Consider the following 27,889-nt stretch of genomic DNA (forward strand, 5'->3'; position numbering starts at 1 on the left):
AGAGGCCCAGTATGGGTCTGTTAGTCACAGCTGGCTTAACCCTTCGATTGGCCACATTCAGCAGTCTGCTTAGTGCACAGTTTTACCCTTTTTTCAGCCTGCACTTCATCTCTGTTATTTGGGAAAGTGTTTAATCAGAATGGGAAAACTGGAACCACCCACTGGCTAAATGCTGACAGAATCTTGCCTGCTAATAGAAAATTTTATGCGGTCCAGGTCTCTTTGTCTGTCAGGTCTCTTTGTCTTTGAGGTCATAAATGCTCACAGGTGGAAAGTAATAGTTGCATGGATTTTTACTTTTTGTGTGACTGACAGTTGGAGAAAATAGGCACTTTGGTTCTGCTCTCCGACAGCCATTTATGGGATCAAATCATCTGCCTGAAGGCAACAGTCCCTCTGTGAAGCTGGTTGGATGTATTATTGTCTGTGTGATGAAGCCAAAAAAAAGGAAACAGAATTTATCAACTTTACAGCTGCTGAAATAAACTGATGAGAAAGCTTTGTCTTTGAGGTGTCCTCATCTGTTACATCAACAATAACAATGTTTACCGTGATATGTAAATGTCTGTTCAACATCCAGACCAGCTCACAAATTTTGCCATAGTCAAGGCCTGCCCATTATTCAACAAAGTCGTAACAATGTGGTTTTTCACCTGTCATGTGTGAAGACTAAACTGCTTTCATACAAAGAGCCGCTGGAAAGGTCCAGGTTTCTTTTTGGGAGGACCAAATCATAAGCTTTTATTCAGACATCAAGGAAATGGGACAGAGACGAAGAAGAGTAATGTCTGAAAGTTGAACTTTGAAATTGAAATAAATATATATTCTGACAGGAAATAGAAGCTGAATTCACAATCTAAAATGGGTCGTCCCTTGGCACCAGTGTATGAAATTTGTGGAATTCTTATTTTTGTACAAAGGAATGTAATACCCTGCAAACTGGATACTCAATTGACATTCCAGTCCTCTGTTTTTATAGAGAGTGATATGATATTGGTGAGACCGACTCGCACAAGCAGAAGAATGAGACGGTGCAAAAGGAAAATAAGAGTTTGTTTGGGCCTTTGGGGATAGAAACAGAGACAGCAAAACAGACAGTGAGAGTATGGGTTGGTGAGAGAAGAGAGGATGAAGAAAAGGGGGAGGAAGAGATGAGTCAGGTTGAAGGAAGATGTGAAGGAAGGAAGGAAGGAAGGATGGATGGGTAGGTGGCTGGGAGGATGGGGAGGTGTTTGGGGAATCAGGGGAAGTGATAAGTTGAGTACAGCCTAAATCCTCATCTCAATCAATCACATTTTTCCTTCCTCTCCTCTCAGTTTGTCTTATTGATTTCTTGTTTCTGCCAGTGTCCTGAATGCCGACTCAAATGACTTGGCAGAGTTTTTGGGGCTCCTTCTCCCAGTGAAAACAAGTATTTGGTCATTTGTTCTCAGCTGTGGGAGGGAGCAAATGGTGTGGCAACACATTCTCCCATAATACACTCACATATAAAATGACTCTACATTTATACTTTCTGTTTTTAGTTAGTGATGGATAGATAACATTCAGTGCCAATTCAGGAAATGTTGCGTCTATTTATTACAGATATTTTAAATAGTTTAGGGTAAGTCAGAGCACAGGTTTTCACAAGCAAACTGCAAGTAAAAATGCTATGAATATTTAGATGAAATGGCTTTTGAACACTTGACTTTCAAAGCTAAATAAACAGTGTTGTTTACATAATGAAAACAAGTTATCTCAATGCATTAGCTAATAACTAAAGGTTCTAGTATATGGATCTGAAACTTTAAGATTTGAAAGTATTTTGCTTTTGTAAGTCAAGTAACATGGCTGTCCAAGTCTCATTTTTCTGAATTAAGTCCAGATCCAGTCAAAGTGTCAAGCCTCAAGCAAGTAACTTGTGGATTAAATGTATTGACATTGTAACTCCTGAGATAAATTGAGGCTTTCTGAATGAGAGTCTATTAGAGATGGGGTTTTTGTTTTTGTTTTTTTTGGAGCCAGCCCCCAGTGGTCTTCAGTGGTGTTGAACTTTAGGGCACGTCCGCATTAGCTTTACTTTTCAGACCTGGACACTTTGTCCATTTTATTTACAGCCTATTGTCTCAGTTCTACAGCTCTGATTTGGATCTTCGGATGCATAAATTTGCATTTCCCTCCCTAATATAAGATAGTAGTCCTGTTAAGATTTTAACATCTTTACAATAAACCATGACTAAGAATGTTACCTAATCCTAAATAAATCCTTTTTTCCTACCTAACCTAACCGTAAAGGTGAAACATGCTTCTCCGCTTTACACATAGGGGAATGTGCATGACGGTCTTTGAGAAATATTTGTGTTGTGTGAACTGACATCTGTAAGCTACAGTTACCCATTACACTTCTGTGTTTAGCTTCACAGAAGCAAGATTGCAGCTTAACCAGGACTTAAACCATGCTTAACCTGTAAAGCACAGACAAGTGGAAGAAAAATGTCCACCAGGTGGTCTTTTTCCTCTGAAATAGAATAGGTGAATGCACAATTGTCAGATATATATAGACATATATATGTTTATCTCTCCACCCACACAGCGTCTGACTCACTTTAGCAAAGGTCAAAGAAGTGGTTTTGTGGAGCACTTTCCCCCTATCCCTTGCTTTGTGCTTCTCTCACACTCACAAATACACACTCAGAAACAAACATTTAAAGTATATGTACATACATACAGTCGTGCTAAAAGATAGGTGAGGCACTCGATGCAGAGGCAATTACAATCTCTGTCAGCGCATTGTCGTCCCTACAGACACTGAGTTGTGCCTTTTTAAAGATCTACATTTCTTATGAAAACATACTCGGGTTACTTCTGGAGTCTGTTTGTGTGCAGTGGGACAGATGACAGATAACTGGTAATCAGCATGTGTATGAGTTTATGTGCTCAGTAGTCACATACATCAAACAAACAATCTCCCTCCAAGCCATTCCCAGTTTTGTTTTCTTTGTTGTGCTATGCGAGAGGCTGTTGCATTTTGCTGGAAATCTTATTTCCGTACAGCTTGTTATCTATCTGCTACGAGTCCGTATGAATGTTTGAGATTCTTCGGTGACTGACAAGACAGCGTCTTCAACTTCCTCGGTAAATCTCTGGTTTTGATTTAAGGAGTTGAAAAATAATTAGAAGTTGTGTCACAGTTGAAACCTATTAAGATAGAGGAAATGCTGAGACCAGATTGACTGAAGTCCTTTTAGGTTCAGGTAACACTTAGTGGTGCCTTACAAATGGATACAAGGGACCATGGATTACCAGGCACTACCATGGTTACCAATAATACTTTTTGTGTACACAGCTTATACAGGTCATTTATAAGATCACTTCCTTTGCAAATAAACTATACCAGTGTTCAGTGGGCAGCTTTCATCAGTCAAAATGAACTGAACCACAAGAACAATTAAATCAGAGTTCATCTGAACTAAACCCTAAAGGTTTGGTGTTAAAGCTCCCTTAGACCATCAACATATGGTCCTGGTCCTCTGGATGTTTTCAGAAAATGTGACTTGAACTTAGCGCCATCCTTAATGGAGAAGGAGGTGGACACACCTTGTTTTTCCCCATTTAGCTTATCTTGTTTTTCGTGCAGTGCCATGATGCAACAAACACAAATTGTCTCCCCATTGACATTTCTGTCAGTCTGCCACTGTTTCAACAGGGCAAATAGAATAAGTTAATTAGTATGTCTAATTGCATTTGGTGCCTCAGCTTTTGGAATATCAAATCAAATTAGGATTCTCAGTGTTCTTTTCCGTGGCACACGGTTTGCTTTAAGCGATGCTTTTTAGGATCTGTCTTTTGTCTTTGTCTCTATCTTTCACAACATTCCCTCCAGCTGTACTACGCCTTCGCTTTGTAGTCTACCCTCCTCTGTCTCATCATCCGCCTACATTTTCTTTTTCTTTTCTTTTTTTTTTTTTTTCATTCTTGGTTCACATTCTCTTTTAATTTGCTTTTTTCTTCACTTTTGCTTCCTCATCTCTCAACTTTCCAGCCCCATCTCTTCATAAATTGTCATCTACTCTTTCACAATTAAAAGCTATACTGTTAAAAGTTATGGTATCTAATAACTTGGAAAAATTTTATAAAATGGTCCCATAAATGCAACAAAATAAAGCTGTTAATCCTATTATTAGCTAGGTAATGTAACAGGCATGCTTATTTTCTGGTGATGATGTAACAGGCCTTTTTCTTTTTTTTTAACTCATTTTCTGTTTATTATTAATAAGATAAGAGGGTTATACATCCCTCTGTCAGTCCTGTAAAAAAAACATAAACCCGTATGCCACTCTTTTGAGTTAGTCTTTGTTCTGTCAGAAGCTATCCCAGAGTTAAATGTAACAGATAGCTGCAGGCCCAGGCACACCGATAGTGTATAATTGAGTGATAGGGACTAATGTAAGTGAATGGCTCACGGCCAACTGTGATCCACAGCAGCAGTAGAAGCTCAGGCACAGAGGGAGGCTTTCTGTCCGGCTCTCAGTAATACTAGCAACAACAGCCACCCAGATTACAATCTGGTGACTACCTGTGTGTGTGTGTGTGTGTGTGTGTGTGTGTGTGTGTGTGTGTGTGTGTGTGTGTGTGTGTGTGTGTGTGTGTGGCTCAGGTTATCTTCTTTTTGTTGCGTTTCCACTTCGTGTCTCTTTTCTTGTCTGTTTACTGCTGTGCTTTCATTTCTCCTCCCTCCACACACCTTTTCCTCATCTTTCCCTCTATCTTTTCATCTGCCCTCCATACCAGCACCTCCTCAACCCCCCTGAGTTATCTTAGCTCTTTAATTAACGTGACATGCTGTGAAGTGAGATACTAAATAATGCAGGCTTTTCCAATGACACGGAATCACCTGGAGTGATTAGAGGCCACACACAATACACTAAGACACACACATTCACGCACACGCACTGAAACAGATGCCCTTTTGTATCAGTGATCTGCGTTTACCCATATTAATTTTGCAGTAAAAGAAGCTTGATTAGACAAATATGCATATGAATGCTCTGTTGAGATTCGAGTCTATTACTAGTATGCATTTAGAATAACACTATAACATTTATCCTTTAGTTTGCAGTACAATAAACAGTACAGTATGTGGCATTTGAGGTCATGTTCTTTTAAAAAAATTTGCAAAATGAAAATATGATTAAAAAAACTTGTGAAAAAGGAATTCAATGAGATGAACAATAACAGCAAAAATATCAAACATTAAAACATTGGGGTTTTTTTTAGAAAATCTGAGATAAAAGTAATGACAGTTTAAAAATTAAAAAAAAAAAATCTAAATATTTAGCTCAGATTTGACATCCAAAACTAAATTATTTCCTTTTTTTGTGGATTGATACACAAGGTTCCCTATCTGCCCTTGAATACTATGCAGCTCAGTCCCCATATTTACCATAGTTGTGTAAATCAGTGCATAGGACTTAATTTGTGCAGGGAGAGATCTAGGTTATCCCAAAGCAATTGTTTCAGACCAAACCAAGTGGAAAATCCAGTGTGGGTTTAGTTGTTTGCTGCCTTCGCTGCAGGGATGGCAAGAGCTCTGGGTTCCAGTGTTCTTCCACCCCACCCCCTTCTCTTTTTTTAATCAGATGGCTTGTTCAGGAGTGGAAGGGATTAAGACTGCTGCTGCCGCTGCTGATGAATCTGTCCAGTTTTGGACAGCACACAAACGCATGCACATACCCACTCACATGTAGAGGTACCACAGGACCATACAGCTGCAAGCACACACACACACACGCATAGATGAATATGTGCAAACAGTTCAGTTCTGATACATGCCGTCACCGATGAGTTACACAGCAATGCACACACCGAGACATCAATGTGAAGTAGCCCATACGGAATGCATGCATATACAGTAGAGCACAGGCCGGCACATCTCACACTTCTGCTTTTACTCACTTTGAATGTCTCTCATTCAGTGCTGTCAGTTTCTGGACAGCAGCAGAGATCTGCCATGTCATGATTTGAGCTGTGAGATTTCTGACACACAGACTGACGCCTGTCTCTTCTATTGCCAAACACTCACACCAGGCGCTGCAGATGGCAGAGAGATAGATAGGCAGACAGAAATACAGACAGAGGGTGAGTAAAAAGGCAAAAAAAAATCAGACTGATGGAGAGGAGAAAAGAAGATGCAGTAGAGAGAGTAATTTGAAATGACAGGGAAGGCAAAGTGGAGAGAGGATATAAGGATTTGAGGAAGGAATGATTAGGAAACTACAAGATGCAAGAAAAAAGTGGGGAAAAGCAGGAAAGGACCAGACAAAGAGACTGAGTGACTGAGTGAGTGGAGGGTCCTCCCTCTTTAATCTCCCCAAACATCCATCAATCCTTTGGATTTACGATGGAGGGTTGGAAGGATAGAGCATTCGTTCTCATCAATCTGAAATCATGCCGTTTTGATGTACATTTAAAACAAATCCTGCCATTGAAGCACTGTTTTGTAGATTGTATAACAGCTAAAAACTAAAGCCGAAAATATTGAGTTGAGTTGTTGTAAGCCGTTGCTTACTGAGTATATAAAAACTGAACTTCTGAGGAGACGGATGTTTTATTGCTAAATGTTTGCCATAAATTGAGATTCATCAGCTACTTTATGAACTCTCTCGGTCTCACACACACACACACACACACACATCAAAACACACCTCCGGCAATGAGTGTATGGTCCTAATGAAGCGAGCAGAGGAGAAGCAGCTGCATAACTTGAGTGTGAGGCCTTGAGGGAACTCGCACAATTCGAGTCTGCGTGTGTCGCCGTGCTCCAGTATATAATGTCTGAAACTTTCTTAATTTGGACTTTCTCTAATTATTGCATTTTCTTTTTTCTTCGCTTCTTTCTCCCTTCTACTCTCCCCAGGTTGTGAGGGCCTGTTTCTATCATCCTGTTGTACAGTGAGGCAGTGAGCTCACGGTGGATACAGCATGCATGTGTCGACATATCCCATGATGCACTCTGCCAGTCCAGGCCTGCTCCTCCTCAGCTTCCTCTTCCTCGCTGATGCTGACTGTGAGTCCTTTCACTGTTATTCGCTTATATTCTCACACTTACAAACACCAGCACACACGCACACACACACACACACACACACACACACACACACACACACACACACAGTACTGCCACATACAGGCATCGGATGATTTTAAATTCATTTTGTCATGACGACAACCTCAAACCTCCAGCCAGAGGAACAGGAGTCCTGTAACAGATGGTGTGGCCCCCACAGAGCCCTGTTCTCAACATCATTTAGTCAGTCTGGGATAAAATGACAGAGGCAATTGTGACAATCAAAATCCACAGAAGAACTTGCCTCAGTTCTTGGAAGTGTCATGGAACAAACTATCTGCCAAGTATACTTTGGAAACTTTCCGCAAGTGTACAGAGGAGAAGTGGTGCTGTTTTAAAGACCAGGGGCTGTATTTTAACGATTCAAGTGCACAGTTGAATTCAGGGCGTTTCCCAAAGTCCTTCTACTAGTTTAACAGCAGATAATCTGGGCACAAAGTAAGACACAGATCAAAGGGGTTTTATTTAATCTCATAATTGATTAATTAAAAGTCTCTTAATGAATTAAACATGGGTGTTTTGAGAAGAACAAGAAATAAACCAATGAAAGAGTCGTCTCCTATTCACTTTAAAAGTCATGTGTGCTTGGCCCTTGGCGGATTACAACATAGCGGCCAACGTTTTTTTGGTCAATCGCACAATCACTTTTCACTGTCTCAAGATAGCAGTGCACCAACAATGCGCCTGACCACATCTCATTTTAAGACCAACTCACCCAGGGGCGCTCAGCTGGGCACTCAACATTTGCCGCTGGAGGGGAAAATGATAACCATATCTGTCTGAACCTTACAAAGACACCTGCGTTGGCACCACTTTGTGCCGAATGTTGGTCACAACCAAGTGTGGTCACACCGAGAATTGATTTGATTTAGGTTTTTACTCTTTGCTGCACTTTATATGAAGGTAACTGAGAAATGAAAACTACTTATGACATTATATTTCTTTTCCTGTTTCTTCATTTGACTTTTATTGCTTGAAAGTTGTACACATTTAGTGTATGGAAGAGAAACAATCAAATAGAATGTTTGCACCAGATATCTTTTAAATACACATAGTATGTACAGTATACACAAAAGCACACATAGGGTGGAAATGACCTGATTTTGTTTTACAAACCACTGCGCTCCAGATATCATATCCCTACTGTATGTGTGTGGTTGTGTGTGTTTATCTCTATATATGAGCGTGTATGAGTGTGTGTTTGGTATGGAGCCAGTTGTTTTTGTCCATCCCAGTATTACTTGGCATGAAGAGACAGACAACATATGGCAAATCAGATAATTTCCCCAATGCTTGTGTGATTGTGTTCATACCGTGCGTGCGTGCGCGTGTGCGTGTGTGTGTGTATGTGTGTCCGGGTTTGATCCCTGTGGCTTGTCACAAATTTACATTCACAATAATATCCTGGTTATCAGTCATATCCTAGTTTTCACTGTGGCTGCAGCTAATGATTATTTTCATTATTTAGCAGATTGGTTTGATTATTTTCTTGGTTAATTCTACAAAAGGTCTAAAGTCATGTCTTGAAATTGCTTGTTCTGTCCAACTAACCGCCGAAAACACAAAGATATACAGTTACTATCATATAAGGCAAAGAAAACCAGCAAATATTCACATTTTGGAAACTGGAAGCTTTGAATTTCTGGCTTTTGCACATTAACAGACACAAGTACAGATAAAGCAATCAAAAAAACTTTTATTTCTTCCACCACGACAAAATTTGAAAAAATTATCATGATCCACTTTTTGGGATCAGCTGTTGCCAACAATGTTTTGTTTTTTTTTACTTCCAAACAAACAAGACAGCAGAGTTAACACTTTCATACATGTGGATTTCTGGACAGTGATGGATTTTTAAACCTCCACTAAGTTTAGCCTCTTAGTCATTTTATCTCTCCATTAATAATCAGAGGGTTTTTATTTGTGCATATCTGTGCAGATGCACCTGCACAGATCTGCACAAATAAAAACGATGATCGGAAACCTGACTTCGTTTTTTTATGTGCCAAAGTTGCCTTTTTAATTTCAATTACTGTTTTAAATTCTATTATCCATCTTTCTCAGAATCTACAGACAAGAGCTAATTTGTGTTTCAGGGTGTGAACACTCGAATTAAATATTCCAAAAACCTAATATTAACTGGGATTCTAGTGTGCTTGGAAAGCTTCGAAACTGTGTTTGGGGTTTCTACCTGTTAAAGAGAAAGACTTGGCCATGTATGACTCCCTTGTCAATTCATCAGGTTGATGAAGAAGGGTTTGAATTTTGCAACACAATGTCTGATTTGGTTTGAGACTAAGGATGAAAGAAGAGGGCCACCAGATTGGATAAGCAGAGAGGGTATAATGTAAGAGAAAGAGACGGCAGTCAGTCAAGCTCTATTGAGCTGTTAAATATCTGGGAGTTATCCTATCTTATACATCAGTAATAATCTGTTCTAGTAGGATTGCATAGTTGTAAGTGTGAAGAAGGAATGGTAAGAATATGTGAACATTCAGCATTTACATCATGGCCTGTTTGTTGGAAGGAAAATCCAGTGTAGCTTACAATGCTGAACATACACTGTATCATCCCCAACCTGCAAAGCCCACATATGTATTCACAAGCCTTCTGTAACGGCACACAAGTGTAGGCTGTCGGTAGACATTTCCATCCTGCAGTGTTTTTAGAAGTGTACACACATCCGCAAACCATGCTTGTTTTTCTTTCAGCCCTCTGCCCTCTCGTCCCATGTGTAAATTCCAGGGTCAGCCAGTAAAGGCCCAGTCATCCATCAAAACGATGATGCTCCCAGACTTCCTCGATGAGGGTTATGGGAGCAGCACAGATGCGACAAGGGTGGAAAGGATTCATACTTTGTCTTCTCTGTCTCCATTTTTCTTTTCCCCCTGCCCTCATCTCATTCGCTGCGACTTTCTCCTTTGCTCTTTTCCTGCTTGCTCTATGCCTCTTCTCAGCACATCCATATAATCTGCTGAGAAAGGAGGGACAGGGGGCTTGAGGGGGGAAAAGGGAGGAAAGGCTGTTCTTTTCTCGTTTTATCTCATTGTGTATGACGTTCAGTGCCTCTTTTAATATCAACAGTAGGGACTCAGAGATTTGAATGTTGAGAATTCAAACAGAGGCTGCTGGGACGCTGACATCTTTGGTGCTCGTCACGTGTCTACATGTTGTGAAATGTTAAATGCACTCTAAAAAAATACTTTCAGTTGTGCTTCTCTTCACTCCAACTTAATTCTAAATGAATGGAATACATTTTAAAAAATAATAGGGTTTTGTAAAACAGGCTACGTTTTATTGTTGCTCCTTAGTATACGTGTTGAAATTTGTATCAAACTTTAGAAACACATGCTTGGTACACAAGTTATCATACACACACTAGTAGACTGAGTGTATTAAGATGCAATCAAATGGATTAATATCCCATGTGCATAGTTGGGAACCTTGCATGACTTCACCATATGTGCATCCTGCACACAAGCACTGGTATAACAGTGCAAGCAGCGCACCAAGCTTTGCATGTGTGAATATGTGGAGTTTTTAGGTTGTTTTTTTTTAAATTCTCCCTCCTTTACTCTCTTTTGCTCCCTCTCACCACCATTGTTGTTTCTCAGAGTGTTTGTGTGCGCGTGCATGTATATGACATCTATCTGGTGGATTAAGAGTAATGCCCTGATCCTGTCACAAACTAGGCCACTGCTCCATGTACGCAGTGAGGTGCCCTGTGCGAGAAGCTGCCTCTCTCCGCCCATCATTCAGCGTGATGGGGAACAATGCAACAACAGGGTTCTTTGTTCTGACCCCCATTTGCCCCAAAACCAACAAGCTGTCCTCCTTCCCCTTGCAGCTCGACTGTAACAATAAAAAGTCCTACTGAAATATAACCCCTTATACGTGCAACACAACACAACATAACGGCTCATTTTTCAGAGGCTTACAGTCGGGGAGTCATTGCTGAGCTGCAACCCTGTGCTTTAGTAAGCAGACTGTACATTTTGAAAACCAAGCAGCAGTGGTTTAGGATTCTGCCTAAGGAGGCTCTTGGTAATGGGAAACTCTTTACCCTCACCTTGCCCCACATCATTTATGTGTTGTAAAAGCTGAGCTTTTCCAGTTTCCTGATCCGCAGAGCTTGATGGAGAAAAAACAACAACACAGGGGAATCAACAAAAATTCAACCAGTTTTTCTGTTTTTTACAGTTACTGAAAATATGACCTTTTCATACATGACGTATGAGGCCTGTGTACACCACTGAAAACACAGAACTTGCTCATGTGGTGACTGATTGACCTGTCAATATTCAACCATATTGCCTGCACTCGCATGGCCTTGAGGTTGAGGCTGGCTGGAATCTAAAAAGGTGGTTGGCTCAATCTCTCTCAATGGCACCATGGCTATTTTTGCTTACTTTGGGAGCCCTTCAGCAAGGCACCAAATATGACCTGCTGGGACTCCAGTCTTCTCTGTTTACCTGCAAGTATTTCATTCAGCTTTTCCTCAGGTTCTGAGGTCAAGGGTCTGAGCTGCTATAAGAAGCAATAAACTCTTCCACGAACACTTTTTTTTTTTTTTTGTGAATCCCATGACCCCTGTTTTTAGTGTTATTCACTTTTATCCTAAGTTTTAGTATTTGCAATAGACATCTGCAGTGTGCTCTTTGACAGGCCCCACACTTGTGTATAAAGCTACACACAATAATGTTTTTTATTTGTTATATTTGGTTCTCGGTAAGTATGTTGGTAGTTGTCTGTTTCATATGTTTATATCATGTATGCAGGCATGTGTAACACTTATCATGGACAAGAGATTAGACTGAGATAAGTATGTAGTTTCGTGCAAGTTTCTCCGCTCCTTGATGCTGATGGATGAAGTACCGTCAGGATTCACTGGAATGAGATGAAGAGGCAGGGTCACAAAGTTTAAAGGCTTCTGCCCTGGGGATCAGTTAAGGGTGTGAAAGAGAAGTTATTTTCTGATGGATGGATGTTGTTTGTTTTCTGTGAGTGATTGCTGGTGCTTTACTCACAGAAAGAGCAAAAAGAAGGCAAGATCCTGTCTGACATTTTTTTTTCCTATAACCACAGTTCAAAGGTTGACAAAGTGTCAAAACCTGCTCTTGGCAGTTTAGGCCACTGGGTGATGTCTTCTTCTGACTGGGGAGTGATGATCAAATGACCAAGAGGCCTCAACTGTTACATGTTCAGCATTCCAGTCAGCTCTGTGTAGATTATTTCACCCTTTTTTTTTCTTCTATGTTTAACTGCACAATTAAAGATACAGCAGCATAGAAATAGAAATACAGCTACAAACAGCAGTCAGTCAGTCATCTTAGCTTAGCATAAAGACTGGAGAGGTACATCTAAAGTTAACTAAAACAACACATTATCTATGGTTTATTTCAACGTAAACATAAACCAAAGTCTTAAAACAGCAATTAGTGGGTTTTTTTCAGGTCATATAAACCACCTAAAGTTTTCCATTTAAATTTTGGTAAGAAAACAAAAGCTATGTTTTGGAGGTGCAGGTGAATAGGTTTCTTTGCTTTTAAAGCAAGTTGTTTCTCCTGCTTCTAGTCCTAACATTTATCGAAAGCTAGAAAACAAATGTGTATTAGTCCTTTAATTAACTGTATTTCCCTTTCTAAGTCTAATGGTTGTTCTTTACTGTGCTGACGGGTCAAAAGTGACCCAAAGAAGATCTTTATACATTGACTTTGTTCCTCAAAAAGAAAATGGTTCTGCAGGATTTACTATCCTTACAACTGACTATAGGTCAGGGCAGGAAACGTCATAAAATTGTATCCTGGAAAAAAAAAATTATATTTTGGGGATATTCTCTGCTGTCTGCATTTTTTTCCCCTGAAGACATTGGGAGAGTTATACGGTGTTTATTGGAAATTAGAGAGAAGAAATCTGCTCTGACACTGCAGAATAGTCGACAGTGATGCTGATTTTGGAGTATAAAAAATTTGCATATCTCTTTTTTAATTAACATGCCACTTATCAACTCAACTAATTCCAGCCATTATCTAAATAATTCATGAAATATTTTCTGGAATGAGTTTTGGTATTGTATTCAAATTCAGCTCCAGTGATGACTTGTCAGCTCATCCAGAATACAACGTTAAACCTTAAAAATAAAAAGCTATTTTAAATGCTTGATGACCTCTTTCTATCAGCTGTGCAACAGTCCAAATTTCTCTCCACAGAAGGTGACAGAAATGGGTCACGTCATAAATATTAAGAATAAGTCATTCACACAAAATTAAAATGTCAATCAAAGTTGTGTGGTATGATTTTAACTGTTGACTGCTCACACTGCCATTAGAGAACTACTGTTAATATTCTTATTTTGGTAGAGCTTAAAAACGCATTCAAATTAGTGCGCTCGTATTCAGGTTGTAGCTCGGTGACCCTTTGGACTTCTTCATTTTTAAGATGCTGTCAAACCATGAATGAGACAGATCTGCCTGAGAGCAGGACAGTCCATGTCAATGAGAAGAAAAGTGAAGCCGTTCTGCAGCTGAATATCCTCAGTGTGCTGCATGGATGAAGATATTTGCAGCCAGAATAGCTGTGCGCCAATCTGTGAGTAACGAAATCTGACTACCTTAGCTTAGCATTAGCTTAGCAGGTGCACTCGTCTGTGAAGAGGGCTGGGTAGCATTAGCTTAGTTGTAGCGTAGCTGAGCAGCAGTCTGTAAGTAATGCACAGCGACCAGCACAGAAAAAAACGCTCTGTTCTTCTTTATGGGAAGCCAGCTCTGACCCAGTGAAGTTGTGTACCCAGTGGGTAGCCCATGTGTTTCTAATGACCTGTGTAGAAAAGAAGATCCTGTTTGATTAATTCCTTCCCTTGTGTTCCTAACAAATTAACCCTGATTAACTCGGCACTAGCCAGACCCTGTTGCAACTATGGTGGCCATATGGTGGTAGACATGCATCACTATCTGCAGTAAAAGTGCATTCTATCTTTTGCTACTGCATCAGTGTAAAAATGATGATGTCATAGGAATGCTTTGTGACGTCAGCGGGGGGTTGTCCAGAAAACTACAGACCTGCTGTGTGTGCTGCAGTGAAGTGACACTTGAAAGTCAGAAACATGCTGTTTTAAATGAGAAAAAGAAAACAGTGTTTGAATTCAAAAATCCAATTCTGCATCTTTGTTTGAGACACAGTTCAAATGGACACTTAATCTTTGTGAAATTTAAATAACATCTTATTTTAATGTGAGGTTTTATCAAATTGTGTGGCACTTAATTGTGTATAATTTAATTCAATGTATTGGAGTAGCCCATTTTGCCAAATGTTTTCCAATTATCACTTGTGTTCTGCAGAGGGATGATAGCTTTCTCTGTGTTTATTGGCCACAGCAATCCAATTTCATTACCAGGACGGAGGCAAGCGGCTGATAATTTGCTCTTAATGTGTCGGTTTGATGTTAATGTGTTTTAAGTTATGGTTCTGGCCAGCTGCCCGCCCACTCTGGAGGCTGACTATCGTGGCCTTGGCTCAGTCCGCTATATTGGCCCCGTTCCTCAACTTGTGTGACAAGCTTGATTCAGTTTTCATTCAGGGAGTGATCTGCTTACTGCCCACAGCCATACACAATACTATGCTGCTAGGTCTTTCCTCAGCAAGGACTGTCAATTGCTCAGTAGAAGCCTGACTACTGACATGAGCACACACACACACACACACCAAACTCACAGACATGAACACTCACAAAAGCTATTCATACACATGAGCACAGGTCCACACACGCACTCAGAAACACCCAATAACTGTCTATCGCCTTCCTCCTCTGAGGAATAATTCACATTTCAGTCCGTGAGCAGAGACAACCAAATATTCAGCTACCTTTAAAGGTTGCTCTTTTTAGCCAGATGTCTTTTCACAAAGAAATCTCGGCTTCTTCATACCAAATTTTCCTCTTAGATTTTATCCGGCATTGTTAAATGATTTATTTCCTAATTCTTTACTTTGATGCCTCAGTATCAGAGTGGGTCCATTTTGTGCTGCTCAATCCACTGCTTTTTGTTGATTTGATTTGTTTGAATCGGCCTGTCTGCTTTATGCTTTGTTGCATCAGATCAGCTAAAGTGATTGAGGGCACGCAAGATGAGGCCTGAGGGCACGTCATTCCCAACATTTTGCAGAGTTTTCCAAACGATGTTTAGGAATGAGTTCAGATCACTTAGAACAATGATTTTTAAAATACATTACACAAATGTCGAGTTTCGTCATCATTTCATTTAACGGACATTAACTAAGTTGAAACAGAATAATTCTCATTAGACCATTAAATTGGATTCATTTAACCATTTGCTCAGTTTTTCTGAATTAAAAACAGTCATCACGTATTTTGGATAAAACATACATTTTAATCATTTTGTGTTGCTCACCACATATTCATAAGAATAGGAGCTTTGAAATCTCTACTTCAACAATGATTTATATAATTTCTACTTATTTCCATTTTTTTGTCTTTGCCAAATATAAGCATTCTTCAATTTATTCACTTTCCCAATCTTAATACTCTATATCCGTAAATCATACTCCCTGAAGGTTTGTGCAAGCATCTGTTCTCACAAACTCAATCTCTCCTGCTGTGTCCCTCTAGGTTAAGACAGCATCTGCCAGCTACAGTATGCCTCCCTACTCTCCTACACAGGGCCATTAGCTTCCTTTATGTCTCACTATTTGTCTTTTCAAAGTGCTACTCCACTAAACATCCATCAGCACATCACACCGGATCCAAAAATGGTTACATTTGTGACAGATTACAAATTAAAACTAATAAGTAAAAAACAGTCATTAGTCAGAATCTGTCATCACTCCAGTTTTCATCTGGAAATCGATGTTGGCATAGCATGTATCAAGATGTCAGAATTATTGATGTTGTGATTTTTATTTTTAGGACGCAGCTGTTCCCTGCTATTCAATTTCATTTACTTTTAAAAAGGAAGAAAACGTGAAGATGATCGTTTTCACCCTGAAAGTTTATCACACGTCCTAAGACGTGACTCGAAAGTGGTGCGGAGAGGGTAGCTGATTGTGTAATCCCTGCCATCTGTTGTGTAGATCAGATTCCACTATATAGTGATGTAGGCCACCCTCCTTCCACCCTACACACACATATCAATAGGGGAAAGCGTGGCTCTGTCTAATTCCATCTAAATCTCTCTGTGTGGACCACTCAGTAGTTTCTTGTCACTTCCATCTTGGGCCATCATCAGGGAAAAGAAGCTGTGAGGGACACCTTGTAACATGGACCAGCACCCACAGCTGTGACTCCTGCAAACTGCCCTCCTATAACAACTTCCTTTTATATCTGTGAAATGATAAACCTGCAGGTATCCATTTCCTCTCGTAAGAATAATTTCAGTGCCCTTTTGAGCTTTAGCTCCCCCTCCTTTGGCCCAAATGTCAATTTAATCCTCCCAAGCAGCATGATAAAAAAAAAAAAAAACTAATGATCATGGCAAAAGACAGAACCGTAAGGACACCCAGAGGGAGTAAAGAAGAAGAGCAGGGATAGAGGAGGAGAACAGAGGGATGGAGTAAAAGAAGGGAGATAAGTGTGAATCAAGGAAAAGAGAATAAAGATGAGAGATGAAAAAGAGAGGTTAGGAGAGACATTTTAGAGAGAAAGAGTTGCGAGAGAAAGAGTTGGGGAGAAGTGTGGAGCATACGGGTTGCACCCCCATCTCCCTACATAAAGTCAGTCAATGTGACAGGAAGACTTATGTAACACCCCAGAGCTGGAGGGAGGAGATGGGGTAAGAGTAACAAGGAGGACGATGAAAGCGGGAGCAAGGAGAGCAGCTGTGAAGCGGGGGGGGGGGGGGGGATTCAGTGGCAAAGGATCAGGAGTGGGGTACAAAGATAAAGATGCAAAATATAAGAAAGACAGAGCCTCAGACAATTAATCAGCAGATATACAGTATGACAAAAGTGATCAGGGCAAGAGAGATAAAGAAAAGGGGGAAAAGTAAAAAAAAAAAAGAAAAGCAATTGAAAGATCTACCATGCCTTTTAGTATGGATCTGCTGGCTTTACACTTTTCATTTGTTTTGTGGGGGAGAGATTAGCAAAAGGATTAAGAGAGAGATTCTCCAGCTCATCATTCTTCCTCTTTCCCCTCTCCCTGTCTCTCAGAGGTGCACACGCATTTACTCATCCATTCATCGCGCGCACACACACACACACACGATAATAGCATGCGTGTAGAAATTATGCATGCGTGTAGAAATTGTGCATGCAATGATATGCTGTATGTATTATAGTTGCAAATAAACCATTATTTTCAATTGTCTGTTAACCTGCAGACTTTTTTTTGTGCTTGATCGATTAATCAATTGGGATACCAAATGTCAAAAGGAGTGAAAATATACTGAAACAATTTCCCAGAGCTTGAGTATTTGTTACATAATAGGATCTGCAAGTTCTCGCAATTTAGAGGCCGGACGTGGTGAATGGATTTTTTTTTTTTTTTTAATTTTGTTAATGACTTTTAAATGATTAATGGGTTATTGAAACTTTTGTCAATGATTGAAGGCCTTTCGAGAAGTTATTTAATCAACTAATCGCAAATGCAAGAATGGAAAAGTAAGCTCTCACACACACACACACACACACACACACACACACACACAGACAGTCTTTCTCCTTTTTCTCTCTCCTCACAAACACACAGTCAGTGAGGTAGATTTGGCAGTGAGCCAGTGAGGTGTAGAGGTGATTGGGCAGCTTGAGGCTCTCTGACTGCATTTGCCAGTACATCTGGCTCGTTCCCTCTCTATCTCACTCTCCGTGTCTCCCTCTCTCTTTTTCTCGCATCCACCTCCTGCTCATCTTCCTCTCTCCCTCCACTGCTCTCCATCTGTCTCTCTCACTTGTTCCTTTTATCTCATTCGCTCTTCTGTTCATTTTTCCCCACTCTTTCAACACACACACTCTCCCTCTCTTTTCCTCCCCTACTCTGAAGAGCTTAGCTCTTCTCCCTTTCTCCCTCCCTTCTTTTAAACAGCAAAAAGCAATTTCTCTCCCTTTGTCAGGGCAGTTGGCGGTAAGCCCTTAAGTAGGGATTTTCTGGTTTGGCTGGAATGCCATTAGGCGAGCTGGTGGTGACGTGCCGTGACTGACGTCCCGAATCTTTTTGATATCGTGATGTCACAATTCAGCGGAGGCTGTGGTTATGATATTGTTGGCGTCCCCGGAACGAGGGGCTTTAGTGGTCATGTCAGGAGTAAGTCTTCATAAATCCTTTATGGCACAGAAATATTAAGCTTCTTTGGTGGTGCAGGGACAGAGGGAGAAACATGGTAGAGCGTGCACACGTGTACAGAAAAAAAGACAGACACAAAGCCACCCACATGCACATCTAACCTGAGAGATGTGCTATAGGTGTTCACGTACTTTACAGAGTGGTTCACACTGTAACACAAGTACACGCATACTAAAACAACTGGAATGTTGGACCGTTTTACAGACTGCATCATTGTCCTTCACGACATGTACGACACAGATCTCAAACGTAACTGTTACAGATGTGAGTGGCAGATTATTGTGGTATATTGAGTGATATCCCAGAGATTAAGTGCATTCAGGAAAACATGGTAATCCAGTACAGAATGTTTTCATGTGTGTGTGAAGGCTTATTATTATAATAGTACCGGCAGCACGAATGGTTGTCATGTGAAGACTGTTGTGTAACTGTCCATCGCAACTTCTTCCTGTATTTATTGACACAATGACTAACACTGGAAGTGTGAATTTGACTTTTTGAATCCATCTTTTCTATACAGCGCCCCCCAGATTCACACGAACCCCAGAAGACCAAACAGGAGTCCAGGGGGGAGTGGCTTCATTTGTGTGCCAGGCTGCAGGAGACCCCCAGCCCAAGATTGTCTGGAACAAGAAAGGCAAAAAAGTCAGCAACCAGAGATTTGAGGTACGATACTGAGATACTGAAAAACAAACTGAAACTTAATATCTTCAACAGTGAGATCTTCTCATGCTGAAATTTAAGGTTAACATTCCACAACAGAGTTACAACAGAGGCTCTGAGGCTGTGGAAACAGTGGTGTTTGCAAAAAGTGGTCACAGAGCACTGAACAGGATATTGCTGCTGTTGTTGTCAGACCCTATTAGTGTTTCTTCTCATTATTTTCTTTATAAACTTTTCTTACAACATGCGTTTTGACTGGTAAAAGTAGCAACATTAAAAATGGCTGTAAACATTAATAATAATTAGTAAATTGACAGCAAATTAATTGGCAACTGCTCTAAAAACTAGTTTCTTGCATAAAGGAATCATTTGAATATTGGATGATGCAAGTGGAGCCAGGAGACAATGTGATTTTTACTCTTTTTTAGTACCGATTAAACATAGAAGATATAAATGTTAATGTTATGTTAACAATGAGCTTTAGAGGTGCTTGTCGGCCCATATTTCATCTATAGAAAGAGCTAGGTTAGCTGTTTGTGCTGGACTTTTAAGAAAAGCTAAGCTAACCACATCCCGGCTTCATATTTAATGGATAGATATAAGAGTGCTATCCGTCTAAGTCTCAGCAAGAGAGTGAATAAGCTTATTCCCAAGATGTCAAACCTAAATACCTTTTCAAGCACAAATGCCAACATGACCCAGTCCCAGTTCGTGAGTTGTGAGGATCTGCTGCTTTTTGTCTGATGTGACAGAGAACAGAAAATCTTTGGGTTTTGGACTGTCGATGAGCAGCAGAAATTCTGTAGATTTCAAAATAAAAGTTTGACTTATTTATTTTTTTTCATCAACTCTATCTACTACACACTTAAAATGGCCGCCCATCTGTTGAAAACCACTGGACGGAAATCAAGAAAATATTTGGTAGATTATTAGTAATGAAAATAAATTGTCATATATTCAAATTAGTCCTTCTCAGAGCTCTGGTAATGCACATGCATATACTCACTCAGTTTGTCTAAATATAACAGAACCATCATGACTGTCATCGTTTACATGAGTGCTTTTCCTTTGATGACAATCATAGCACCTGCTGGGAGAAAGGTGGACTCTTTGTGCTCTATTTACTTTATTTATTATTATATTTATGTAATTGACACATGAAAATTTTACATATGTAGTCAAAATTGTTCGTTTAAAGATTTAATCTGTTGACCCTCTTTTGTTTATTTGTGTTTCAAAGGTTTTTCAGGTGTGTGAAAAGCTATCGGCTTCAACTCTTTCATATTTCAGATGATGCCTCAAGCTGCAGTATATGAGATTCTTATACGATCAGCCTTATTAGTTTCCCGAAGGCCGTAACCTTTGATTTATTTCCCCACCTCACAAGTCACTCATTGAGATGTTGAATCAGCCTCATTCCTGCTCAGTCCGAGTAGCCCTGAGCTTAGGGTACTTTTCCACTTTAATAAATCAGAGTTTCCTCCTAGGTTTAATTTAATCTTGGTGTCTTTCTGTTTGTGATTAAATCACTTGGGGAGATTTTTTTTTTTTTTTAATCCAGACTATACACTGTAAGCTTGGGCTACTTGCTGTATATTTCTTTTTGCTGTCCTGTCGGTCAGGACTTGTGGGATTTATATTATTGGATTTCAGTGAAAAACCTTCCCAGAATTCAGAATCCAGATCAATTACATGCAAGTATTTACCTTGTGCAAGGGGAGATATAATGTACTATCCAGTAGTTCCGAAACATCCAAAGATATTACATATTTGAAAAAGACGAGAAATATTCAAGGGCAGTTTGTACATCGCAGTCAAACATTTCTCCAGTAAATTTTATTTATAATCTCTTTTATTGTGTGTATTGACTGATCTCTCATTTTGGATCCAGCTTTCTTCAGTAAATTAAATAACTGGGAGAAGGTCTTGAAATTATTTCTATGTCTGAAAGTTGGTGTTGATCACTGACCTGCAAACAATGTTAGTGTCCAATGTTTAGCTGAACATTTGAACCTTTCATCTGTTGCTTTATCTGTAACACATTGCAGTATTTTAAAGTGTTTAGATGAGATTTTGTGAAAAGTTTGTTGTTGCTGCATTTTGAGTAACAGCAGATTGTAATCAGATCCCAAAGAGATGGAGAAAAACTAAACTATGAGCAACTTCCCTAAATCTACACATCATTTGATCCATAACAGAAATATGAACTTTAACTGCTTCCAACATATTTTCCCAATTACAGGTAATAGAATTTGACGATGGATCCGGCTCAGTCCTGAGGATCCAGCCACTGAGGACCCCCAGAGACGAGGCAATTTATGAATGCCATGCCTCCAACTCAGCGGGAGAGATTACTGCCTCCACCAGGCTCAGTGTGTTACGAGGTCAGTACAAACACACATGCAATCTGTGTTTCCATAAATGTCACACACTTAATTTAGCATTTATAATCTCAATGCAAACATTTAGTAAATTGTTTATAACACACTACAATACACAATAACATAATTATAAGTAGATATAAAGGGCATTTTACATGTAATTGTTTACGTGATTAACTAATAGGCATCAATAACAACAAAACAAAATAATGAATGCTTGACAATATTTCACTTTGGTAGATGAAATATGAAGTTATAATTGATTATATTTGTTAATTATAATTTACCATTTCCCAGATCAAAAATGATCTTTTAAGCTCATGAGTTGTGAACACATTTATAAACAGTTTTAAACACACTGTGAGGATTTGTCCATGTGCCTAATTGTATATAACTGAATCTGATTCTGACTCTAATATCCTTATCAATCATTCATTAACTGCGTATACACTGGTAATGCATGCTTCATACTGTATGTAAGGGTATAACTAGTTAAAAAAAAAAAAAAAAGAAGCATGAACTGACCATTGGCTTTTTTTTTTTTGCCGCTTTTCCTTTAACTTTAAAAGTACTTATGCGAGAGAAATTGGAAGCTCAGGAGATGTTTCTTCAAATATGGATATATATGCAAGTGTGAGTCTGGGTCCACCACGGTCGATTGTTTAGTGTTAGCGAGAGTCCATTAATGCAGATAGTGATGTTAGTTTTAGTGCAGTCCATTAGGAGAGCATTATGTACCGGTAGTTTGAAGCTCAAGAGTGTCTTATTGAGTGAAGTCACTCAAGTGTGGATAATCACATCGCCTGCCTTTACAGTACATGCTCATGGGGAAAGGATGTGCAGCCTATTGTTCTACCGTCTCGTCTCTTTCTGTCGCTTTGTCTTTCTCTCTCTCTCTGTTTGCTTCTTGTCTCTCTGAGGGGTAATAACATAGTTTTCAGTTCTTCCTCCAGTCTCATGTCTTTCTGTCCTCTCTGTCGGGGTTGTTTTTTTTCTCTTTCCCCAAGTCCTTTCCCTTTTACTCTTTATTTTGCTTTTCCCCTTTTCTCTCTTTTTATACCCATTCCTTCTTTTCTATATCACACGCTCTCTCTCTGTCTCTCGACAAGCTCTTAGGTCTACTACACAGCAACCTCTAAATTATTCACATCAGACCACTCTTTGCATCTTCTGTGCTGTTCCGCTCCATCCATCCAGAATTTTTCCTGTCTCACATGGTCGTGTGTGTGTGTGTGTGTGTGTGTGTGTGTGTGTGTGTGTGTGTGTGTGTTCTACATGCCCAGTTCGTGTACATCTGTATGTGCTCTTGCTTAGGTTTCTTTTGCATCTATTTTTGATTTTCCCTGCCTCTCTTGATGGAAGCTCCAATCCACTCATCTTTTGTCTTTTTCTTTATCGAGAACACAACCACTCAAGCTCTCGCGCACACACACGTACACACACACAGGCATCACCCACACAACCCCAAGCGTATCCTCAATCTAAAACAGTGAGTCTTTATGTAGTGATTAGCCTCTTTCTGTTCCTCTGAGGAGTCATTGTGTTGCGGATGAACAAGAGGCCACCTGGGAGCAGCTAATAGTCCCTGAAAGACTGTCAGTCCAAATGTCACTTACTAACTACACACACACACATTCACACAGGCACGCAAACACACATAGTCTTGTCAGTCATGTCTCCTTGTCCCCCGTGGGTCTCTAAAGACACAGCTCCAGTGACTGACTTGACTGATTGTCAGACAGGAGGGATCCGGTGTTAAGGTCAGCCAGCTTAATTACTGAGGATTAGAACCAGGCTAATTGAAATCTTGGTTTCCAGTAAATGGCTGTGATTGGCAACGGCTAAAATAATAATGAAGCTGAGTGCAATTATATACTTTACTATCTACTCTATAGACGGATACTGTATAATTCATGGTTCGAGAAAAATGCTGTGTGTGTCTGAATAGAAAACATGAAGTTGTAAATTGTAAATGTTTAAAGTCCTAAATAGTTAATATTCTAGCTTATATTTAAGGACAACTCAGTTGGTGATTTTATCTGCCATCAAAACACTTGCCTGAACATCGTGGACGACCCTTAGATAGCCTTTTTCTATCTTCTCTGACAAAGCAATTTACGATTTGCCTCAGTCATGGATTCACACACACACACACACACACACGCACACACACACACACACACGCACACACACACACACACACACACACACACACACTTTAGCAGAGCTTTCCTGCAAGGTGCTGGGCTGTCCATCAGTAATAACTTGGTGTTGCTGAAGGACACTTGGAAAAATGTACAGGACATTTGTACATGTAAACCACAGACCCTGCAATTACCAGCTCTACCAGAGACATGAGCAGTCAGATCATCAGACAGGCTGTAAACAAGTCAAACATTTAGGCAAATTTTCTTCACTACTTAATTTGGAAGTGGAACTAATAGTGAGTGCAGCAGAGTTGTTGTTGATTTAAGTGCAGCAGGTCAAAGTTTAACCAGAGAGTGAGTCTGTAAACTGTGGTGGATAAGGATTTTATTGATCACCTTCTTTTCCTAATGAATTATAAATATAATCTAAGTAGGTAATAAATCTAATAAAATAAAGTAGTCAATTCATCCAATAAAAAAGGCCTAGGTTGAATAAAATGTAATTATTCTTTAGTTAATTATAATATGCATACCGTCCAAAGCATTTTTTACCTACGTGTCATCATACACTATTTATTTTTCAACTGAATATGATCCAGAGTCACCTAAAATTGTGGCCTCATAGAGCAGACTAGACTTGGATTATCACTTCTCTGACACTGTTAACATGTAGGAGGCAGAAAGAATCACAGTTGTGCAGTTCTGTTGATTCAGATTGTATTGGAAGATAAAGTCTTAAACAGGCATTAGTTGTATCATAACCCTAACCTAGTGTTCATCAGTCAGTCCTGAATGACAGAAACAGGTTGGTTTGCAGGTGCACATATTACACTCGGGGCTCTGATACAGCAGCCAGCTCATTGTTTAGTTCCCATGATTTTAAGACCAGACTTGACTTGCTGTCTTCCAGATTTTCAAATGACAAAACCAGTAAGCAATGTGTGTGGATTTCATTTGGGGTCTTAAATAAAGAGGACAATGTTCGCACAGCAGTTCCCATGATTGTGAGACCGGGCTTTTCAATGAGCTGTGAAATTACCTGGAGCACTCGCAGTGGAAACAGTGAGGTGGGAGCACATCCAAATGAAACCGTGTGACGTGTGGAAGGCTCCGTCAACAAGAGGGTGTAGGGTTACGCATCTGCCCTGACCTCCGGGGGTTCTTAGCTGTTACTGTTCAGCAGCACCACTTCATGGATCCACACGCACGCACATCCTGCAGCAGCTTTGTCCCAAACACGCTTTGGTGTTGCTTACACCTGCCCCGATGATGGATGGTGGAAGGCTGGTTATGTGCATGTGTTAACATGTGTGTATGTGCTTTAGCCCACTCTGTCAGCACTCAAACTTGAAGCTTTAAATGAAAAAAGAAAAGCCTTTGTTGTAGTTTTGTCTTCACACAAGTGTGTGTGTCCTTGGTTGTTTTTTTTTTTATCTGTTTGTGTATTTTAATCCAGTACAAATGCATACCTGTGCACCTGTCTACCCGCAAAGACATGACTGCAATTCTCTCTTTTTTGTGCACATTTGAGCGGCGGTAGAAAAGGGGCAGAGAAAGATGCATGATCTCAGGGAGCAACATTCTAACTGTGCATCCCCAACGTTCAGTGCACTATCCCACCCCAGGTAGATGAAATAGAATGCATTATTCCTGCCTATGAGGGGCTGGCTTTGAAGTAAGCGTTTGCATAATGAAAGCGGAGAGAATCAGGATTGTTATGCTGTATCTGTCCCTTGTGCTCTCTTTCCCTCTCTGTCAATTTCTCTCGTGCTCTCTCTGTTTTCTTTTCTGTCACTATTTCTTCCTCCTCTATTCCAACCTTTTCTCTTCTAGTCTCCTTCACGCTCCTGTTTTTGTTTTTTTTTGCATTTATGCCCTCTTTCACCACCCACGCACACAAACACACCCATACACACAAACACCTTCTCATCTTGTTCTCTTGGTTTATTATGTCCATGTTTCCATTTGTCGGGTGTTGTGATTGATTGAAAACGGAGCTGTTAAAAGGCCACACACGGCTCGTGAAGCCAGTGTCTCACGACCCATCGGCTATGGTTCGATGGGCTAGTACCAGAATTAGCATCTCCTTGGCGGGGTTCAGTGCTAGGATTTCCCGTTAATGAGGCTCTGTGTGGTGGAGAGGGATAAAGTCACAAGGGATTCTGGGTAAAAAAAAAAAAAAAGAGGGGATTAAAATAGACTGCCTTCTAGATCAAATACAGCGCAAACACATGCAGGAACACACGCTCTTTGCTCATCTGACTTTTTTTTTCACCATGTCTGTCTTTATCTACTTTATTATGGATGACTCATGAATCTGACATTTTACGTCGCAGTTTCAAAGTGCAGCCTTGCACAAAGTTGAGGATTTGTTTTTTTAAACTGATTTGCTCTGCACCTATTAGATTCCCGGAGTGGATAAAGTGTCTTTTGGGTTTGACTGAGTTCAGTCTTCTTTGATCCCCTACCTACTCAAAGCATTGTCCCCTGTCTCCTCTTAAATCTCCCTCTTCAGTTGAATGAAGTTGGCCCACTGCCTTTGATTTCCTCTATCACAGTGGAATGACTCTCCGTGTTCGATTTAATTGCCTCCGATGTCTATAAATTCACATTTGATTTGCCATCCCAAAAAGGGTGCAAGTCCCAGTGGATATGGATATTGGACGCGCCTATTTGATTTTATGCACAGAGTGAACTTCCACAGAGGGCTGTGTGCAATAGATAGAGCTACAAAAAAGTGTAGCTCAGCTGCGACTGATTCCCAACAGAATAGAGCGTATCTGATCACACTTGATTTCTGTTGGAAAAGCCTAAAGCCTTAGTGAGTTCGTCAGGTCGAATGAAACGTTACTTATTTGACCTCTCAACTGGATTCTTCAAAAGTCTCGCCTCAGGTCTCGAGGCTAATGCGAAACAAATTTTTACTTAAATTTAATTTAAATTTGACTGTTGCATTTTTCCTGCTAGCTTGCCTTTTAAAGCCTTTGAGACGGGACTCCTAACTTCTGCTTGGTGTCACATCCGTCAGGTTTCATGCATCATGTTATCTCCTACGTTGTATATTGAACATAGGCTGTCCACTGTGCCAGGGCTTTTGACTGAAATGCACATTTCAGAAACAGACTAATTTGACATAATAGTTTGAGATAATCGATACCACTCACAAGCGGTCAGCACGTGGAAAGCCTAGCGGGAAACAGCTAGCCAGGCTCTCCAAGAAGCCTGGCTGCAAATCAGAAACCCAAATAAGAAAAAAAAATAAGAACAAGCTATCCACATTTACAATGATATTACATTAGCTCCACCAAGGCTTTTATCTAAGGTTGTCTTCAACATAAAAAAGTATTCAATTTTACCAGAGGTAACCACATATTAATTTGAAAAAGGAAAAAAAAATGTTTCTGCCTATTTGTGTAATTGCATTATTTTGTTTAGTCTGTTAAATCTTTAACTCTGTGTCGAGCCTATTGAACTCATTGCCCGACAATCTCAATAGTAGATTTATACTAATTAGGCAGGGCTGGTTCACTGGAATATCCTAACTTTTTATTGAGTAAAATTGTCCAAAAATTAATGAAAATTCTGTCCAAATTAATTTTTAACGACTTAATCCAACACTGATGATGTGAAGAAATGGTAGCTAAAAAACTGAAAACAAAAGTGACGTAGCTAGTTTTGCCATATATGTTTATATATATTATATGTTTTAATGTAAAAGCCAGTCTGACGTTTCAAGCTACAATGCTTTCTGTGAACATGTGGAAGGGAGTGTTTACTAATTCCTACAGAGATGTGACCGACAGGGTGTGCTTCTGCAGATGGAAAAGAGCCACACAAATAGGACTACAAATCTATATAGAGCTCACATTTAATATATTTAATACTAACAATAACCAGCTTTAATGTATTTGATAATCACATGCTTCCCACCAATCAGAGTCAGCCGTAAGACCTGGGACCCAAAATGTGCAGAGAAGTCAAAATAAAAAGCCAAACGTGCTGGATAAATTGTTCTACTTCACAGCTTTCTCTCTATAGATGGTACTTGACCAAACCCATTGAAAGAATGCACAAAGCATAAACATTGACAATTCTGGCATCGCTAGATCTCAAATGAAATATATATGTTATATAATATATATTTTTATACCGGATAGAGCCAACAAATGTCCCATTTTAAACCCATTTAATGAATACATTTGGTACAGCTGGTGGTGTAGATGGAGGTCATACTGCTGTGGAAGTATATGTGATAAGACAGTTGCACGGCCGCTCTGTCCAACCAGGTTGAAGATTTGACTAG

The 27,889-nt window shown here is 39.9% G+C and overlaps 1 protein-coding gene across 11 annotated transcripts in view; it reads left to right on the forward strand.

The window, feature by feature from the left end:
- Positions 1-27,889, forward strand: part of ptprdb (protein tyrosine phosphatase receptor type Db) — a 150,521-nt gene that overhangs the window by 77,308 nt on the left and 45,324 nt on the right. For all 11 annotated transcript variants that reach the window (XM_069167777.1, XM_069167778.1, XM_069167779.1 and 8 more), the window contains exons 6-8: positions 6,896-7,045; positions 18,916-19,061; positions 21,301-21,442. In XM_069167777.1, the coding sequence (XP_069023878.1) occupies positions 6,961-7,045; positions 18,916-19,061; positions 21,301-21,442 (373 nt within the window). In that variant the 5' untranslated portion in view covers positions 6,896-6,960. The remainder of the gene's footprint in view (positions 1-6,895; positions 7,046-18,915; positions 19,062-21,300; positions 21,443-27,889) is intronic.

Source organism: Embiotoca jacksoni, unplaced genomic scaffold (assembly GCF_022577435.1).
Source record: "Embiotoca jacksoni isolate LCO1_2020_lvr unplaced genomic scaffold, fEmbJac1.0.p SCAF_4, whole genome shotgun sequence".
NCBI lineage: Eukaryota > Metazoa > Chordata > Actinopteri > Embiotocidae > Embiotoca > Embiotoca jacksoni.